This window comes from Mytilus californianus, unplaced genomic scaffold (genome assembly GCF_021869535.1).
Source record: "Mytilus californianus isolate M0D057914Y unplaced genomic scaffold, xbMytCali1.0.p SCAF_1, whole genome shotgun sequence".
In the NCBI taxonomy this organism is placed as follows: Eukaryota; Metazoa; Mollusca; class Bivalvia; order Mytilida; family Mytilidae; genus Mytilus; species Mytilus californianus.
Window position 1 is genome coordinate 66,970,927 of NW_026262581.1, and position 21,927 is coordinate 66,992,853.

The 21,927-nt window shown below is 31.2% G+C and overlaps 1 protein-coding gene across 1 annotated transcript; it reads right to left on the reverse strand.

Moving 5' to 3' along the window:
- Nucleotides 1–14,756: 14,756 nt before the first annotated feature.
- Nucleotides 14,757–17,945, reverse strand: LOC127723155 (uncharacterized). The gene is made up of 3 exons (XM_052229654.1): nt 17,695–17,945; nt 16,946–17,007; nt 14,757–15,859 (listed from the first exon to the last, which is right to left on the reverse strand). Exons 1-3 carry the CDS (start codon nt 17,868–17,870, stop codon nt 15,456–15,458), a joined length of 642 nt encoding a protein of 213 aa, XP_052085614.1. The 5' UTR covers nt 17,871–17,945; the 3' UTR covers nt 14,757–15,455.
- Nucleotides 17,946–21,927: the final 3,982 nt, after the last annotated feature.

A 21,927-nucleotide genomic window follows, 5' to 3' on the forward strand; every position in this document is an offset into this window, starting at 1 on the left:
AAACTACAAACAATACAATTTTATTGAACATGGGGTAAAACAATGATTACTGCATTTTTGTAGTCAATGAAACTGATGAATCAAATATTTGCGTCGCGGTGTAAGATTTTGTTTTTGTCAAAAAAGGTGTCCCCGCTCGAATGAAATTAGTACGAAATATAAATAGGAAATCACAAAAAAAAAAAGATATTGTAAAGTCTTTTCAGGACTTCTGCTGAAATGATGCAAATAATCAATTATTTGTAAAACATTAAAATTCCAATGCAGTCGTTTTTAGCTCACCTGGCCGTCGTCGTCGTCGTCCGTTGACTTTTACAAAAATCTTCTCCACTGAAACTACTGTGCAAAATAAAACAAAACTTGGCCTAAATCATCCTTAAGTAATAGTTTAAAAAATGTATCCGATGACCCCGCCCATCAACCAAGATGGCCGTCATGGCTAAAATAGAACATAGGGGTAAAATGCAGTTTTTGGCTTATATCTCTAAAACGTAAGCTTTAAGAGCGAATCTGACATTGGATAAAAATGTTCATTAGGTCAAGATCTATCTGCCCTGAAATGTTCAGACGCATCAGACAACCCGTTGTTGGGTTGATGTCCCTGAATTGGTAATTTTAAGGAAATTTTGCAGTTTTTGGTAATTATCTTGAATATTATAATAAATAGAGATAAACTGTAAACAGCAAAAATGTCCAGCAAAGTAACTTAAAGTTCTTTAAATAAGTCAAATGATTAAAATTGTCAATTGACCCCTTCAGGAGTTATTGCCCTTTAAAGTCAGTTTTTCGTAAATGTTTGTAATCTTTTACAAAAATCTTCTCCACTTAATCTACTGGGCCAAATAAATTAAACTAAGCCACAATTTTTAATAGGGTATCTTGATTGAAAAATGTTTCCGATGACCCTGTCATCCAACCAACATGGCCGCCATGGCTAAAAATAGAACATAGGGGTTTACTATAGAAGTCTATGGGAAAATTGTAAAAAAACAAATTTGTAAACAAATTTAAACAATGATAAGGGGTCTTCAGTAACTATTGTAAGACTACAATGGGATGACCTGCTTAAAATTTAACTACTGGGCCGAATTAAACCAAACTTGGCCTCAATCATTATTAGGGTATATCTAATACTATTTATTATGATTTTAACCTTATTTTACATGATTTCCAAAACCACAGTAGATCTATACATGTGAACGACACATGCTCTTGAGAGCCTCTAGTTATTTGTATCTATGAAGTTTAGATACATTGATAAAGTCAATCATAAAAAACTCTAAATGCATACAATTGTCCTTATAAAGTATTGTTTGACAGACTTTTTATGTAGGTTTTTATTCACGCAAAAGTGACAATGTCAGTTACATTCATATATCATATAATTAAAACCTACATAATCTCCCTTTAATCCATACTTTTTTACATTGAATTAAATTAACTGAGTGATTTCCACAGAAACACTTTAAAACTTTCCGTATAATAAAAATTTGATCTATAATTGATGTCTTGAAGGAACTCGTTCACAATACCAAATCACAGCATCTCAATTGATCATATCGAGCATCCACGGTTTGTAGAAAAGTCGTTTAATTGATTCAATGAATAACGCTACATGTGCTGAAAGCTCCGCAGCTGCATTTCACGGCGATCTACAGGGGAAAGCATATATTGCGTCTTCCTTCAGAAACGATATGGAATATAACGTAGACACAGCTATGAATACAGAATCGCAATCTTATTAAAATTCAGATCTATTTCAACTCGCATGTTATGCATGTTATAAGGTCATGTATTGCATAAGACGGTTACAGCTATCGTCATGTATAGACTGCCCAAGGATCAGTAGTATTGACAGGACGGTAATAATTACCATGATAGTAACATGTGAAGAGTTAGCTATCGTCATGTATAGACTGCCCAAGGATCAGTAGTATTGACAGGGCAGTTATAATTACCATGATAGTAACTTGTGAAGAGTTACCTATCGTCATGTATAGACTGCCCAAGGATCAGTAGTGTTGACAAGGCGGTTATAATTACCATGATAGTAACTTGTGAAGAGCTAGCTATCGTCATGTATAGACTGCCCAAGGATCAGTAGTGTTGACAAGGCGGTTATAATTACCATGATAGTAACTTATGAAGGGTTAGCTATCGTCATGTATAGACTGCCCAAGGATCAGTAGTATTGACAGGGCGGTTTTAATTACCATGATAGTAACTTGTGAAGAGTTAGCTATCGTCATGTATAGACTGCCCAAGGATCAGTAGTGTTGACAGGGCGGTTATAATTACCATGATAGTAACATGTGAAGAGTTAGCTATCGTCATGTATAGACTGCCAATAGATCAGTAGTATTGACAGGACGGTTATTATTACCACGATAGTATCTTGTGAAGAGTTAGCTATCTTCATGTATAGACATAGACTGCCCAAGGATCAGTAGTATTGACAGAAGTATTGCTGATGTTCGAGTTGCAGGTTTCTGTCTAATTTTCACGACTAAAGGCAAAAATGAAAACATGCTCATACTTTTTTTTTTTTTTTTTTTTTTTTTTAATTTCCTCATACTTTATTGAATTTTTTTAACATTTGTTAGTTAGATACAGAAAGTACCGGTACCTTATCCCGGCCTCGTTAAACATTAGATTTTATATATATAAGCTAGTTAGTAATTGTTAGTATTCTAAATTATGAAATATACATTACTATATTATTATGTATCCATTATTTCCATATTGTTCAATAAAGAGAGAACTGTATTTCAAAGAGAAAGAAAAGACAGAAGAGAAAATAATAATTTTAAAAAAACAAAACAAAAACAAAACAAAAGCAAAATCAAAAAAAAAAAAATCACTGAAATTTGGATTTTTGGCAGCAGTATTTTGGTCAAAACTAGCGCGTGTCTTAAGATACAACATTTAATAGATTTTTCATGGTTGGTTTTTCTAGTGTAAAAACTCATACAAACACAAACAGATATTACAAAACGTACATATGGTTATAGGCACTAAACAAGAACAAACCACAATAAACAATGTATAACAATATAATATATAAAACACATATGGTGGTGTGGAGAAGGCTAAAACAATATACACAGTAACATTACATAGGGTATTGCTAAGTTGTTAAAGTGTATGATTATTCTAGTAATGGTAGCCAGGGGTCCCAGCAGAGGTTTGCAGTGTGAGAGGCTTTATTTTAAAAAATATATTCTTTTCTGGTATTAGATTTTCTTTGAGATAATTTTTGAGCCCTGTAAAGTTTACTTGATTTTCACATAGTTTTGATCTATAAATAAAGAATTTTGATAATAGTATTATTAAATTTTTTATTTTATTATTTTCTGTTTTTTCCTAAATTTCCAAATAGAATTATATCCATATTAAACGGAATTATTACTTGTGTTTGGATATATATCCAGTCACCGAGTCTTGTCCACAGATCTGCTATTTTATGGCATGTCCAAAATATGTGTTCAATGTCTTCAATAGCTTCATTGCAGAAAGTACATTTATCGCTTTGTTTTATTCTTATTTCAAATAAAAATGTATTTGTGCCCAAGATTGTGTGTATTATTCTATACTGAAACCAATGAAGTTTTGAGCTTTTTGTGATGTAAAAAGACATATTATGCACAGTTTTCCAATCAAAATTTTTGTTCAGTATTAAGGACCATTTGTCTTCACAGCTAAGTTTAATACTGTTTTTTTTTAATAAAACATTATACATATCTTTCGAGCCTTTGTTTGATAAAAAAAATATTCTTATATTATTTGGAATAATTGGTCCTTGTGTTTTATTAAGATTGTTTATGGATATATTGTTCTCGAGAGCTTTTTTATATGATTTTATTGATGAGATTACCCCATTACAAGTAAGAAAGTTTGACCCTAATTCTATAAATGTTTTGGAATTGTTGAAAAGTCATTATTAGTTTTCCCTCATCATCTAATAGATCATTTATCAAAAAGATCCCTTTATCTGCCCAGTCTTTATAGAAAATAAATGTTGTTCCTATTTTAATATTTTCATTATTCCAGAGCGAATCTGATACAAACTCGTCTTCATTTTTTGGTATACATTTATTTTGTAAATCTGTCCAAGCTTTAAAGACCTCTTCCCAAAAAGGATTTTTACATCTTTTTGTTGGGCCTAGGTAAACTAGGTTTTCAATACTAATTTTTTCAGTACTTTCTAATAGCTTATTTAGTGTTGGGTTGTTTTTTAACAACCGTCTAATCCATGTTAATTTCGATCCTTTAATATATTTGTCAATATCTATCATTTTCAGCCCTACTAATTTATGTTCAGAACATAATATTTCTCTTCTTATCTTGTCAAGTTTGTTTTCCCAAATAAATGAATAAATTTTATCAATTAGTTGTTTTAAAGTATTTTTGCATGGTGCTTGTAATGTTAATCAAAGTACTGAAGTACTGAACATCGGATGACCGCAAGTTATTGTGGATGTCACAAGCACTTGTCTCAGACAAAAAATCACATATTTATACCTGAAAGTGAGGTTAATGTACAGATGTATTTTTTTTCTGAGACAAGTTCTTGTGTGGAAGATAAATAAATGAAAGAGAATTCAACATCAACGTAATGACTATTATATATATATATATATATATATAAGTCTAGAGATTTGCACAACGATACTAATATAAGATGGTATTATACGAAGATGTTGTTAATAAATCGTGTTGACAAATATTTCGGCTTAACAAATAGCCTTCTTCGGTGTCAATTATTTTAACAATGTTAAAATTATATATATGTATTGTAGTGATACAAATCAATATACTCTGGTTTATATAATATTAATATTTGTATATTACAGTTACATATATAATTTTCATCCATTTGTATATCATTCTATTCTTCTAACTATAAACAGTGCAGTGCAAGTGCATGGTGGACATTCTTCTATAATAAGTCAAATTTTCTTATAGATTGGATTTGAGTAGGCATTCATATTTTCCCGCAAAACGAGAGAGCAAGGACCAATAACTCTGCATGTATCTGTATATAATCTTCACCTCCTTTATAGGAGATTGCAATCGTTCTTGAGATATTCTTCCGCATGCGTTAACACAATTTTTCTGTACGTCTGCATAGATATTAATAATTTTTACTTACATACATATAAAACATTTTAATATTATCAAATTATGTTCTAAAACAAATATTTGATGAGTATTCATTGAAGAAATGAATATTTAGCAAGCGATAAGGAATGTTATTTTGCACTCGATGATGTCGGCGTATTTATCATGTTTATAGATCGGTTAAAAACCCAAAACTAATTTACATAATGGAAATTTAGGCGATAGCAATACACCGGAATGACCTCACGGTCATCCGCTGTAAAAATAGATGGTTTAATTCTGAAATGATTAGTGTCTTAAGTAATGATTGTTATTTTTCCAACTGGTGTTAATGTTTGTTTAGACCTAATTTTTATTATATTTTCAATTTCTTTAATTCTTCGACCATAGTTCAACAATTCCATTTCATGCAAATTGACAGAAAAGTTTATTCCTAGTAATGTAAACCTACTGGAACCCCATTCCAATCCCCATTTTACACACAAGGTGTCTTGACTGTATTTCTTTTTGCCTATCCACACCATCTTTGTTTTGTTCAAGTTCATATGGAGACCAGACATTTCAGCATATTTTGTAGTTAGCGAAGTGATGCATCTAGAGATTTGGGAATACCGTCAAGTATTATTGATGTGTCATCTGCATATTGGGAGATTAGATATTCTTTATCATCAATTTTTATTTCTTTAATTTCTTTGTTCTTTCTTATTATAATTCCTAGAATTTCAGCACATAAAAGAAAAATGTGAGGTGATAAAGGACCCCCTTGTCTACAGCCTCTTTGGATCCCAAAGAAATCTGACAGAAAACAATTTTGAGATACTGATGAACTTATATTTGTGATAAAGGTCCTTATCCAATGTTTTATAGAGGGTCCAAAGTTGAAAAAGTCTAATACTTCATTTATGAATTTCCATGATACGGAATCAAATGCTTTTTCAAAATCTATAAGAAGGAGAAGACCTGGCCAATCATTTACTTCTGTATAGAATAAAATATCATATATAAGACGAGTGTTTTCCTCAATATATCTTCCAGGAATGAAACCTGTATGATCATTGTTAATGATAATGGATAGAACAGATTTTATACGCTCTGCTATACAGCTTGATGCTAGTTTATATGTTGTATTCAATAGACTTATTGGTCGCCAGTTTTTCATGAACTGTCTAGATTTATCGCCTTTTGGTAAACAAATAATAATACCCTGTTTTTGAGTTATTGACAATTCCCCCCTTTTGTAACCACAAATTATAGATCTGAAAACAAATTTTCCTACATTTGTCCAAAAGAATTCAAAAAATTCATTTGTAAAGCCATCAGACCCAGGGCTTTTCTCATTTTTCATTCTACTCAAAGCTGTTGTCAATTCATTATAAGTTATCTCCCCCTCCAAAGATTCTTTTACAGTATCATTTAATTTTTCAATATCAGAATCAGGAATTTTGCTGTTAAGATTTACATTACTCAAGCTCTCTGTTTTAGTATACAATTTTTTATAGTAATTTTTGGCCTCTTCTAATATTTTTTCTTATTTACAAATTGTGTCCCCTTTTTCGTTAACAAGTCTTGGAATGGTTTTATTTATATACTGTTTAAAATATTAAAAAAAAACTAGATGGCTTTTCTCCTTCTTCAATCCATTGCATTTTTGATCTGATATAGCCCCCCCTCATTTTTCTTTCCTTATCATTCTAAGATCAGATTTATGGTTTTCAATTTCTGTTAATATTTCCTCTGTTAAGATGCTTTCCTCTAATTTCTGATTTTTTTCTGATAGCATTTTTTTCCTGTTTATCTCTTTCCTTTATTTTATAACATGCATATGAATAGTTTTCCCTCTGATTTCAGTAAGTAATATTTCTAAAAAGAGTTGGTCGTTTATTGTAAAGTGGATATCTAAATCATTTATACGTTCTAAAGTTTCTCTATTATATGCTAAAGATGCATATTGGTCTTTTACTTTATGTATAATGTCTTTTATAGTTTTGGAATATTCTATATCATGTAAAAGTGAGTTGTTAAATTTCCATAATCCTCTTCCAATTATGAAATCATTCATCTTCAAATTAAATATTATTGGGGAGTGATCGGATCTATAACTGTTGTGAATTTGTACATCATATACATTTTGATTAAGGTCTTGGGATATTAAAAAGAAATCTAATCTTGCTTGTTTTATGGGATTAGATTTTCTCCATGTGAATTTTTTAAAGTCTGGATTAATTTCCCTAAAGGGGTCTGTTAAATTATAAAATTCTATTAAGTCTAGAACTTTCTCTTTAACAGCTGTTGGGTTGTTAATATTTTGATAATTTTATGTATCAAGATTTTGGTTTTGTACTAGATTATAGTCTCCAGTTATTACAACTGACTGGTTGTTTAAGATTTCTGTCATTTCACTTAGTGTTATATAAAATTCTGGTGTATCTTTGTTTTGACCATATAAGGTTATTAGTGTCATTCTTTTTCCTTCGATTTCCATATCAATTCCTAACAAATTTCCTTGGTCGTCTTTTTTTACTTTAAGTATCTTATACTCAAAGTTTGTTGTCAATAAAATTGCTACCCCTTTTTGATTTGTTGCAAATGAATTGAAAATGCACTCTCCTCCCCATAGATTTTTTTATTGATATTTCATCATTTTCTGAAAAATGTGTATCTTGTAAGCAATATGTATTACAGTTTTTTTATTTAAGATAGTCAAAAACATCTCTTCGCTTCTCTTTTGAATTAAGGCCCTGACAAGTTGTATGAGAAAATTTTTATATTATTATTACTTATTTTCAAGTGATATGTCTATTTAATAACAAAACAATAATCTGAAATTTGATAAATGCATGAAAAATTGAAATGACCCATACAACTGTGTACTTAAAAAAAAGTCTTTTAAAGTATGTGAATGTCAAAATCTCCTTGAGATGTCTGATCTCACCTGACATGTCTGTGTTGAATTCTAATTTTAACCACAATACACCAAGGATGCTGTAAAGTACTGTGCCAAAAACATGAAAAAGAGAAAAAGACATAATTCTTGTAAAATGTAAAAATAGAAAGAAGAAAAAGATGAGATCATAAAGTAAACAAAAAAGACACAGCAAAAAATTAAATAATTAAAAACAAATTATGTAGTCATAAAAAGTAATATATCCACTGCTATTAAATTTTGTTCAAGTACAGAAATGTTGACCTCATGCTCATAAATTGTCTTGAAGGGCAATAATTTCTACAAGGAGTAAACTGGTGGTTCCAATGAGTACTGTAATTTTGTAGGGCTTTGGTCTTTTTTATCGGCGTGTTTACAGCTTCTGTTTATTTACTATTATTTTCACGATAATAGACAAAAATAGCGAATTTTGCTTTTAAAAAAATTGTCGTTCGTGAGCAATAACCCCTGTTAGGATTCAACAGTGATGATTACAGTTAAATTGGTATTTCTATGTTATTAAATACTTTGTCATTTTTGCAGTCTATTTATAAGCAAAAAATCTCCCACAAGAGCCGTTTGATAATTTTGGTAGAAATGACAGTAGGTAGATATCGATAGTCCGAACTTTATTTTACTCTGGCAGATTTTATATGGTTTAAAGCAATAGCAAGGTTTCTTACGTTCTATTTTAGTCGTTGCAACCATGACAATTGATGGACTTTAATAAAATAAACAAAGCATCATCTGAACACACTTAGCCAATTAATTGTGTCGATTTTAATTCAAGTTGGTTTATGAATTTTAGTAGAAAATATCTTTTTAAAGTTTACGAATGACAGAAGCCAAAAAAGGAGTGATATATATAGACGGGCTACACAACTGTATTCGGGGACATGGATTCTTATTGCTGTATCGTTCCAGATATTTACGAAGATAATACTGAGATCAACAAAATTTGTCTGGATTAAGTGGTTATGATCCACTGTATTTCAACACTAATTGTATCCAGAGGGATCATTTCCAATACGCATTTCTTCCATGCCATCTGATCAAGAGTTCAAGGCATGCATTAGAGTGACGTTTGGTTTATAGTATCCAGAAACCACCAATAATAGAATGTCAATCATGTAAGAACTAACTCGTATACAGTTCTCTCTCTGAAAGTGTAAAACTTCAGTTTGTAATACGTTGAAAAGGAAGCGTACGAAACGCTCATCAAATAAATGTTTTGCCTATTATGTACAACTTCCTTAACACGCGAAAAGCTTTATAATCAAACAACAATCTATATACAACACATTACATGTAAAAATGGATAAATGAAACTACAAATAAGCCTTAAAATAAATATAATTGTAATCTGAGAATGAAAACGCTTTTCCAAAAAAGGACGGATAACCAACTACTAGTATTATGAATCCAGGGTCACTAACTAGTCGTTGTCAGCAGCAACAAAATCTTGAATTGAAATAGAGAAAGAAGATGGTCAGATAGTCATACATTGAGTAATATGCCTTTGAGGACTTACAGCAATAAGCAAACATTTATTGTCTCCTTTAAAACCCATTTCTTACTTTAACTGGTACCCTCCAAGAAGACTTGTACCTATAATAACCTGGTATTTTCATGGTAGATAAATGAGAGGCTCCATTTTAATGGGTAACCAATAGGTTTTAAATAAATACTGATAAGAAACAAGGGGGCATATGTAAGATGTTCCAGAGGCTAGCAATTTCAAGAGTAAATGGGAGAACCTTAGTAACTTAGCTCCATGTGTCCTTTAAATATAATCAAGTTAAGATGTATTTATCAACTTTAATAGGACAACACGTTTACACTCATACTCAAACTTCACAAAACAGAATCAGGAAATGAATAAAAGGAGATGTGGGCTATATCAATGAGACAGAATCCAAACTACTGAAAACAGAATCAGGAAAGAAATAAAAGGAGATGTGGACTATATCAATGAGACAGAATCCAAACTACACAAAATAGAATCAGGAAATGAATAAAGGAGATGTGAGCTATATCAATGAGACAGCAATTCAATGACATTAGAAACAAAAAAATATACACAAGTCAACATAGGCACTTCTACAATAGACAGGTGTCATATCAAGCTCTAGATAATCCTGGAGTCCAACTAAGTTGTGAATAAACTTAATTGATAAATTCAACAACACTTATCGTTATCTTCTTGGTATTTCGTTTCGTTAAATAATCAAAAATTCTCTAAATATACTGCCGAAATTTACCCACAGCAACTTACTTTAAACAAATCAAATATTAAAAACAATAAGTGTCCTTTCCTAGATTTAGATATTTAAGTTTTACACCAGAAACTCTACACAAAAATTTACGCCAAAAGGGAAGATTTTTCTCTCCCTATTGTTAATAATCTTTTTTTGCGTGAACCCCCTGAGGGGTTCACGCTTATATATTGGCGAGTTTTGGAAGTGTCCATGGGCCACTCGATATCCTCGGAATCACGATTCTCGGAACGTCTCGAAAATTTTCCATCATTCATATTGGTAGTTATTTATGTCTTTGATACGGTCCCTCTATGGAAAGGCTACAACGTGACATTGTATATTCAACAATCCGACAAACGTTTCATTTGTAGATTTGAAAGTAAAACGATAAAGACTAGGTTGCATTCTAAAAATCATTTATATGTTAGAACCTATTTGCCTTTTGACAAAACATATATGTTTTTGATAATGTGAATGTTTATTAGATATCAAGTATAATGATAACGCAATTATATAATTCATGCTTCGAGACGGCCCCTCTACGCGTTGTCTGTGTTGTATCATGGAAGTAATATTGCTTCCATGGTTGTATTTAATAAACCTGGGAATAGTTTATTGATATACAATGAACCAGAATAAACTGATTATTTCTGAACGTTTATCATTTGATATTTAGTATTTCAATCATAGCATGAGAAAATGTTGAAAAGAATGAAGAAAATTAAGAAAACGATATTTCTGTTAAAAATATTTATCTAAGGTCGGAAACACAGTGGTCGGAAAGCAGAAAGATAATCAAACAAAAGGATTTTTCTGTAAAAAAATATCTAATTTCATTAATGGATTCTACCAGACTAAGAGATTATTCATTGTTAAGGTAAAACTGAGACTGAATTTATTCCTAATAATTATAGAATATAATTAAAATTGTAATGTATACCTGCATTATGTCTCACAGGTTTGATCAGCCATTACATTTATGAAAATTATATGTAACGTATGAGCACCAATGAGCAGGTATGCGTACCCAAAGTTAGCTAAATATCTAAATTTTAAACGGTAGTGAATGAAAAAATACTTGCGTGGTTTCAATTCACAAGAATTTTGAATCCTTGCATCTCACAAAAAACGTAATTAATATTTTACAATAATCATAACAAAATGTAATTACTATCATAATGTTAATTTTTTTTCTTTTATTAGTTCAACCTTATAGCATCTAAATATTTGTACTATGGTACGGTTTTGAAAATGTATTCATTGTGTTGGTCAGCTATCCTACACGTCTTGATTCATTCACATTATACATCACTCTGTTCACACGCACACTATCGGTTTGCGTTCACAAAAATTCCGGATAAAATGTCAATGAATCCGGAGTCAAAACACTTGAGGTAGGTAGTTTGACATCCGAATTCAACTATAAGATTAATATATGTGATGACGCAAATGCGTATTCTTATCCAGAGTATCAGTGCGTATGCTTTCTATTTTCTATTTCTTGCGCAAAAATACTACTTTCATGCATAAATATTAATTTGACTCGCGAATGCGAATTTTCGCTTTTCTTATCTTAATCCAGGACATGGCAATAAGAGCTTGCCATGTGACTTTCAAGCACGGTCATCGTTGCTTACGGTATTCTGACCTCTAGCTGTTTCTCTTTCATTTTCTTTTTTGAACCACTGTCCTTTTATAAACTGAGCCAATGCTCCGTGTTGAAGGCCGTACCTTGACCTATAATGGTTTACTTTTATAAATTGTAACTTGGATGGAGAGTTGTCTCATTGGCACTCATACCACATCTTCCTATATCTATTTGACATTTTCGAAATACCAAGGATTTTCTACCCAAGGAATAGATTATTTAACTTCGTACTTTATTTGGCCTTTTTAACTATTTTTATTCGAGCGTCACTGATGATTCTTTGTAGACTTTACTCGCGTCTGGCGTACAATATGTTAATCCTGGTATTTTTTTTTATATCTACATGTCTTTTTTATATAAATTGATTCTTTTGAGAGTTTGTTCAGGTATTCATAAACCTTCTGAAAATAAGATATTCTTCAAAACCAAGTTTCCCTGTAAAATATTTGGATTGATTTAAATAAAATCAGGAAATCCTTAAAATTCGATATATTTCATGAGACCAAAATAAGTCTCTATATAAGAAGTCCAAATGAAACTGGTGTGTTACTCTCAAGAAAAATATACGAAACCTTCTTATAAGTTGCATGCCACAGGGTTTCACTTCACATGAAAAATGGACTTTAAATTTATCTGTACAACATCTACCATGAGTACAGATAACTTCAATAATGAGTTAAGAATATGAAAGCATCCATGCTGGAGACAAAATATAAGATGTGATAGATAAAATAAATGCATCCAGATTATAAAGCAAACTGAGTGCTTAAATTTATATTGCGATTGGTTTGTGCAATTTGCATTATACATCCGGTTTGTAGAAACTGGGATTTGCAATAGGATTATAAAAAAATGATGTACAATCCCAAGTATTAAAATGAAATAGTCGAGCTTTAAAATGTATATTCAAATAGTAGCTGTATATACACTTTTCTATTCACATCTATCCAACATTGCTTTCAACTGACTTGTGCAAGAATGTACACACTATTACATATTTTTAATAAAGGTAGTTTAACTTCATCATTATCTCCTTCTATCCACAGTCAATTATTATTTCAATTCAAAAGCAAACAAAAAAAATCAGCAACAATCTTTTGGTGACCAGTCAGCGGTCTTAGGTTCACGTATTGCTTTTCTTTTTTTAAAGAAAGCAACTTCTTTGGACAATAATGTTCCTCTGGTACCATCTTACGGTGTTAATATATCCCAACTCGTTCGTTATGCCCCCGACTGTAGTGAAGTTTTGGATTTCAATGAGCGTAATCTATGTAAATTACTGGTAAATTATTAAGTCAGGGATTTCGTTACCACAAATTACTTAAAACCTTTACTAAATTCTTCCATAGATACAAAGATTTGGTTTGCAAGTTTGGCTGTACCTGTAAAAAACTTATTTCAAACGGAATAGCACATCCCAGAGACATATATACATGTCTCTGCACATCCTAAATTTTACGGTGATGTTGTTTACCGAGCCCGGATATTTATATACGATCCGAGTAAACTTATCAATCATTTAAACAAACTTATTCTAAAAGCTTACCAATTCAACATTTAGATCTTTGAATATTGTTTTTATTGGAGTAAATATTGATTTTGTTATCAGTAAATTAAAATCATACTTAATAGTTTTGTTATACACATATGCACTTTAACGGTACATGTACAATCTGTCGACACATGTACCTTTATTTTGGAATTGCACAAGGTCATGTTTTTCTCTGACTGTTAATGACATCTTTACACTAAATCCATTGGATGTTGGATGTGTACTGATTGATATTTCAGTCTAAGATACATGATTTTTTTGTATTAGTTGTTATTGGCTTTGAACTAGCTGTCAGTAACTGCGAGTACTCTCAGATCTGTACTTTTAGTGTCCTTTTTGTTGTTAGGGATGAGGGATGGATAAATACCCTGCCACGTCCGGTCTGTGTTTATGGTTTATGTTTTCCTGCTTTGTATTGATCTGATGAGTTAAGCCTTTTTCAACTGATTTTATAGTTTGTTCTAATGTTTTGCTGTTACACCACTGTCCCAGGTTAGGGGGAGGGTGAGTGTTCACAAACATGTTTAACCCCGCCACATTCTTTATCTGCCTGTCCCAAGTCAGGAGCCTGTAGTTCAGTGGTTGTCATTGGTTCATGTCTGTCATATTTGTTTTTCGTTAATTGTTTTGTTATAAATTAGACAGCTAGTTTTCTCAATTGAATTGTTTCATATTTTTCATGTTGGGGCCTTTTATAGCCGACTATATGGTATTGGTTTTTCTCATTGTTGACGTTTGCCTATAATTGCTTACATCCACTTTATTTGAACTTTAGTGGATAGTTGTCTCATTGGCAATCATACCTCATCTCCTTATTTTTATATTAACAAAATCTTTGCTAAAATTCCCTTTTTTCAAATTGACAGGTAACATAGACAACCACTTACAAGGCTCCTGCCTTTCCTTGTTTTGTGGAAATAATAATGAAAGCTCTTCATTCTATATGTTGATGATCTCATCACACAAGTAAAACATCTACTCTTTTAAAATATCCGCACCTTTTGAATTATATATATATATGATAACTCTATGACATACAGTCTCCAGGCCTGACACCATAATATATATATATAATTCGTGGTTGAGGGGGCAGATCTATAAACATTGTTGGGCTAAATTTGAGACGAATTATAAATATATATACTATACAATTTTTGAATTAAATTGTAGTCTCAAAATCAATGAAAATTCCTATTCATTATCCTTTCTCAAAGTAAGCAGGACATACAGTAGATTGTCTTGAGATAAAGTACCTTAAAACAAAATCTTGATTTATTATGCTGAAATAATTGAACAAAGTTTGACTGGAAATTGTTGTTATAATCTGTTTTTCTTAAACATAAGGAGCATGCAGGATGAATATAAAGAAAGATATAGTTATCCAATACACATGTATAACGATTAAAATGAGGTCCCAGATAGGTAAGCTTGCTATAACGTCAGTATTTATCAAAATTGTAATTATATAAAACCTTATAATTGATGCCAAAATATAGGACATTTGTAATTTAATTTGCATGAAATATTTGCCACTGTACATTCATTGAATAACAATCAATCAATCTCAATTTCATATTTGTATCAAGGTTAAACAGAAGAAAAATCCATTACTAAATTGAAACAATATTTTTTTTAACATTATCTCCCCCTAAAACATTCAAAATTAATTATTTTTTTCATTTAGACTAGATAATGCCTAATGATATCTTTAATAAAATAATATCTTTAGACAACTATTTTACAAGCCTTCACTTTGTGTAAATAAAGATAACAATTTAATAATCCATGATGTCCACAATAAACAAAATCATTTTTGTCATACAAAATTGCACTACAAGCATAAATATAATCTGATTAAATCAGCTTTTTTGTTCGGCCCAGATTACAATATGTCCTACAATACAAACTTAGTGAGTTAGTAATCAAACAAACAGCTGATCTGTATCACATTGGCTACTTTTCCCATGGTTTAAGCTTTCTTTGTAGTGAGGAAGGGTGTGGGTCAATTTCTAAAGGTTTTATATCTAAGTCCTTGATTCCAGGTAATGGAAGTCCTTTTTCTATAAAGTCTGCAACATCAGCTAAACTTAAAACTTTATCTAGATTCTCTGATAATTCACTTTCTTTAGAGTCACAAGTATCATCTATGATTTTGTTTAATGGTAGTTCTGTTATATTTGATACAGTTATCTCCCCTTGTTCTGCATTTTTTATTTCTTGATTGGTGTTTCTTTCTCCAGCAGTTTGTGCATTATTAGAAGTAGTTGCTGTCTTCCAATCAATGCTATCATTTGTATTAATTTCGTCTGCAATAATCTTAGTATGAACATCTCTCCTATCACTGCTCTGACTTTCTTCTGTAACAATAATTTGTTGCTATTAATTTAGGAATGACTGTAATATTTTTTCTGTCTATGAAGAAATAACATCAAAAATGTGGTGCACACTGAATAACCCGAGTAGCAGGTTATTTTAAAGTGTGCACCACATTTTTTGTTATTTCAAATAGACAGAAAAAATATTACAGTCATTTCTTATAATTTAATTCTTAATTCCATTTTAAACCGGAGTAAATCATGAAAAAACGTTGATGACGTCGCGGTCACATGACAAAATTATGTCTATGAGCTGATAAACAAAACAACGTCAGCCAATCGGAAGACGCGTTACATCCAAAATTAAATTATATTATCATATAAGTAGGTCATGTATAACAAATAATTTTCTAATCTCTGTAACAACTTGTTTTCTGGTCACTTGATGTTGTATTTTAATTTTGGCATGTTATTGTCCTGTTTTTTAAACTAGGAACAGCTGTCATACAAGTTAGTGGTTTAGCTAGCTATAAAACCAGGTTTAACCCACCATTTTCCTTGGAAAATGCCTGTACAAAGTCAGGAATATGACAGTTATTTTTAACTCATTCTGTTAATTAATTATGTTTGAGTACCGTATTTTTGCTATACTTTTTTAATGATCACACTGTTGAATGTGAACTCTTACTAAACTGTTATATTTAGATTTTCTTCTTTGAAAAATGTGCCTTCAAGTCATTCTATCATAGCCAAATCAAATAAAGAACTTCAGTTACATAATGGATATGTAAGTTCAATGAAAAGGCACTTAGTAATTCATAAGGGTTCTCAAGTCAAACTTATCAAATAATATAGCAATGAAAACAAAGGGGAAGTAATTCAAGTTTCAATCAAAATTCTGATACCAAAAAAACTTGTGACAGTTAGTCAAGTTCCACTATAAAAAACGAATATTCTATGTACAAAATTGAAATACTAATTATTGATGTAATCAGCTGTTTTCAATTTGATTTTAACTATATTAAAAAAAAAATTCTAGGAAATATTTTTCTTTGTCGATGGTGAAATATGGAAAGATCTAGCCGATCAAATAAACTTTCTTCTAATGTGTAAGTTACTTAAACCAACCTTTATCTGTTTGTTTACTAAGCCATATTTTGAAATCATTCTTTTTAACTGGATGGAATGTTCTGAAATTAATCAATGTAACCTGGTAACCATAAACTATCGAAGAATTTCTTAGCTATACAAATATTACTTGTACTAAGATTTTAATTTTGACATGTTATTGTCCTATTCTAATGATCACGCTGTTGAATGCCTTGTTCCAATTCAAGATGAACAATAGTATTAATAAATGTACAATTCCTTTAACTTTGTGGGAACAGAAAAATCCTGGTCCTGACATGTTGAATTATAAAAAAAATATATATATAAAAAGCCTTCAATATGTGCATGTGCCATGTCAGGAAAAAGGTAGGAAGCCACCAAGCAGGCGATAAAAATTGCAATTCTATGACTGATAATGACCATAAAACAGACGACAAGAAGACAAACATAAGTATACAAATCATTACACAGAATCTAAAGATTGAGCAATAAAAAAAAAATCAAAAGATTCAGAGGTGAATTTAGATGCTGTCATCCTGGATGCAAGAATTTTTGTTTTATCTGCATGTACCTTCAAGAAATTTATACTGGAAAATTCAAAACAAAAAAAATTTGGTTTGGCAACTGTGGCCTACAGTGTTATAGGCCTAGGCTATCATCTCTTTTTTTTTACATTTCTATAGACATGTGGTTAATGGCAATACTATGGAAGAGGAGAGATCACTCCATTCTATTGTAAATTCAGCTTATCTTAACAACTAACATACTTTGAGAAATAAAATAATTTAGAGTTCAGAATATCTTCTTCTGTACACTTCTGTCTTTCTTTGATCTTCTGTAATCCATTTTGAAAAGACTTATCATTATCAAAATCATACTGATAAAACTGTTGGTAAATATCGCCGTCTGCTTCACTGTACTCTACACTACTTACTGATGCCATATTGTCTTATCACATTTTTGGACTGAAAAACAATTAAACATTTTACTTTTTTTTAGAGATGGTCAAATAGGATATTATTAATTTGAACAGTTTCATAATACCTAAACAAATCCAATACCAGTAGATTATCAAATCTGTAAAGAATATAAGGTAGGGAAAAGTAAGTTCTGTTTTCATGTTATAAATCGGGGCCTCAGTGGTGAAGTGGTCTAAGTAGTTTATCTACTCCATCACTTGCACAGAGGTTGTGAGTTAGAACACTGCATGTGGTATGTGCATTTTGCTCCAATCCTAACTGACTAGAATTGCCAGTTTTCCTGCCTAAGGTAGGTGGATCTCTACAGGCAATCCAGCTTCCTCCACCAATAACCAGCTGTCATGATTTAACCAATAGTGCTTTAAGTGATCATGTCATAAATCAACTTCTAATTCTTTCTTGAAAATTTGTATCTGATGATGAGAATTAATTATTTTGTTTCTTTTAAATTACATCTATTATCATCAGTGGTATATATGTAAGATGATCAACCATGACACATCATCACAATACCTCATAATAGATAAATATAAGTTATAACTAGATATAGGAAGATGTGGTATGAGTGCCAATGAGACAACTCTCCATCCAAGTAACAATTTATAAAAGTAAACCATTATAGGTCAAGGTACGGCCTTCAACACGGAGCATTGGCTCACACCGAACAGCAAGCTATAAAGGACCCCAAAAATTACTAGTGTAAAACCATTCAAACGGGAAAACCAATGGTCTAATCTATATAAAAACGAGAAACATGTTTGAACTACATAAACAGACGACAACTACTGTACATCAGATTCCTGACTTAGGACAGGTGCAAACATTTGCAGCGGGATTAAACGTTTTAATGGTACCAAACCTTCTCCCTTTTCTGAAACAATAGTATAACATCAGAACATATAACTGTATGTTAACCAGGGGTTAAATGTCAACAATTACCAATTTAACACCAGACATCTTAATATTTAAAAAAGATATACATATTCCTTAATTATGTAAGATGATAATACACATACATACATTTAACTGCACGTGAACCATGTTGAGCAGAGATTGCTTTATAAGTAAGTAAGTAGATCATTTATTATAGTGACATGTGTAGCATAAATAATATTACAAATCAATAATACGATAAAAAATTTAAATTGCACCAGGCCCATTTGGACCTATAAGTCACTTTAAACTTAATGCTCATCTTTTGACATCCTACAGCTGCCTTTTCAGAACTTGCTGGGACCGTGGGACCAGGACCAAAGTAAGGTTTTTAAAGGCTGTCAGACTTCAGAGCATTTTCTTACTAGTACCATGTATGATTATAGGTGTAATATCACTGTTGTTTTTCCCCCTATTAGTCTTTGTTAAATTTACCATTTTCAAAAAATTGTGCAGAATTTATCTTTGTTTAAAATGAAGAAATACTTGGCATGAGTAAAGTTTTATCCTGTCCAGTACTATTCACAAAATTTCTCAAAACATTTCATTGCATATAAGAAAATAACCACCACTGGAAGTCAACCAATCAAATTTTCACCCCTTTTAGTCCTGTGTACAAGCTTTAGTAACCATGTAACCTCAAGTTTCCAAAATATTCTATAGAAACACCAAATAAAAAAATAATGGTGCTTTGAAACACCCAAGATATATGTTTATGACTCAGAAATTTTTTACTGCAATGAAATGTAGGATTAACTTCCCACAACTGTCAAATTCAAGGGAATATTTTTTTTTTCAACCCTTTTTCGTATGCAACCGGATGTGACGTACTATGATTTGGTGGTATTACACCTATACCTTTACATGAGTCACAAAATTAAAGAATAATATGTCACAACTGTTTTTTAATTATGACTTTCAAGTTGTTTAAATAGATAAAAAAGAAAAAAGATACCAAGAGAGCAATTAAAATCCATAAATAAAATAGAATAGACAGCACTGTGGCTAAAAGGAAACAAAGAAAAGACAATTGTACAGAATAATTATATCTATTAAAAATCACCTTAACTCATTTTTGTACAAAATTCAGTGTACTTACAAGAAATATGGTAATCCCTTTAGGGATTCTGAAGCCAGAGTGATTTTCTGATTTGGCCGCATCAGATCAGAAAATTGCTCCGGCCTCAAAAGTGATTAGAAATATGGTACAAACTAGTCATATTAATACTTTGTCCAGTCTACTTTTTTAAAAATTAGTATTCTTTTTCATCCTTGTATATTGCATTTATTATTTATAGAATAACTAATCCAAGAATTCAAATATATAAAAATATTCAATAGTGAACAAACAACACATTAATTCATGAATGCACATAGAACAACATGAGTTAATTTTCTATGCGTTTTGATCTGGGAGTATAATAGTCCCAGAAAAGTCTATGTTTTAACAGTTGGCAGGTACATGTGAAATTTTCAGATTTAATTTAACAGAGAAGTCAAAGTATTTCATTGCAACCAATGTAATGAATTAATGTATAGTTTGTCTCTATTTTGAAATCATCTTTCAAAACTTCAATTTTTGAGTAGTCCCATGCAAGTCATAATCAAGCTCACTTCTGATCTACTAGAACCAGTAACATCAGCAAAATATCTCGGCGTAACCTTACAGTCTAACTTAAAATGGAACAATCACTCAGACAACATCATATCAAATGCAAATAAATCTCTTGGCTTTCTGAGGAGAAACTTAAAAGTATCAAACACCAATATCAAATCCCGTGCATACCAATCCATAGTGAGACCAAAACTTGAATATGCCTGTAGTTTATGGGATCCACATACAACAGAATATAAAAATAAGCCAGAAATGGTACAGAGGCGAGCGGCCCGTTATGTATGTAACAACTACCACAACACCAGTAGTGTTACATCCATGTTAAACGAACTACAATGCCCTCACTCACTGAGCGTCGCCTCAAAACCAGACTAATTATGTTCTATAAAGTCATACATGGACTCATCGCAATTCCATCACTAGTCCTTATACCATCAGATACTAGAGCAAGAAAATTACATACCCAAACATTTCGGCAAATATCCACCTCTAAAGACAGTTACAAATGGTCATTTTTTCCGCAAACAATCATCCAATGGAACATGTTACCACAAGTTGTAGTAGCATGTCAAACAATTGAAACCTATAGAGATCAGTTGACACCAACTGTTCTCCACAACATAAATTAATTCTATAAATACCAATGTACACATTTTTTTTTTTTTTTTTTTTTTTTTAATCACTTGTTGTCTTTGTTTCATGTAAGTATCACCAAGTATTCTACAAATTTAAAGATAAATTTTTTTGTTCATATATAATTTTAATCATATACTCCGCGCATGCAACAGTTCATAATCTTCAATATAAATGAAGCTGTAACTGTATACCAGAAGAAGAAAAGAAGAAGAACCAATGTTTTGTCACTGTAATACGTCCTGAAACTATAAATATGAATGTAGGACAGGACAAAAAGTCACAGGACAAAAAGTCACAATTCAGTTTTGAGATTATTTTTCTTTGAATAACACAGTTTTGATAAAATCTATTCTATTTTGGCCATGGTTATATTTTTTCAGTTCCTTACCCAATACCGCAGGCACTTGTTTTCTATCCATGGCAAGATCTACTATCCTCTATATATTACGAGCATATAGGGACAGTAGATCTTGCCATGGATAGAAAACAAGTGCCTGTGCCCAATACCGACAATATGATATATGTAACTCTTATGGAAAAACTGGGCTGTTATATTTGTGACTGTTTTGAATCAAGGAGATCAGGTATGCATATTGACACTAAGTCAAGTAAATGATTTGAGAATGAATGCATATAATGTAATTTTATTCTTTTATTCACAATATATATGTGGTTTTTGGCTCTGATTCTGACCAATGCTAATATACTAAATATATATTTTCAAGTGACTATTATTGTTGTTGTTACCAATTATGTAAATCAATTGTATCTGATTTTATGCCCTTTATGGGCCCTGTAATTTGGGAAATAAAAATATTCTATTCTATTCTATTCTA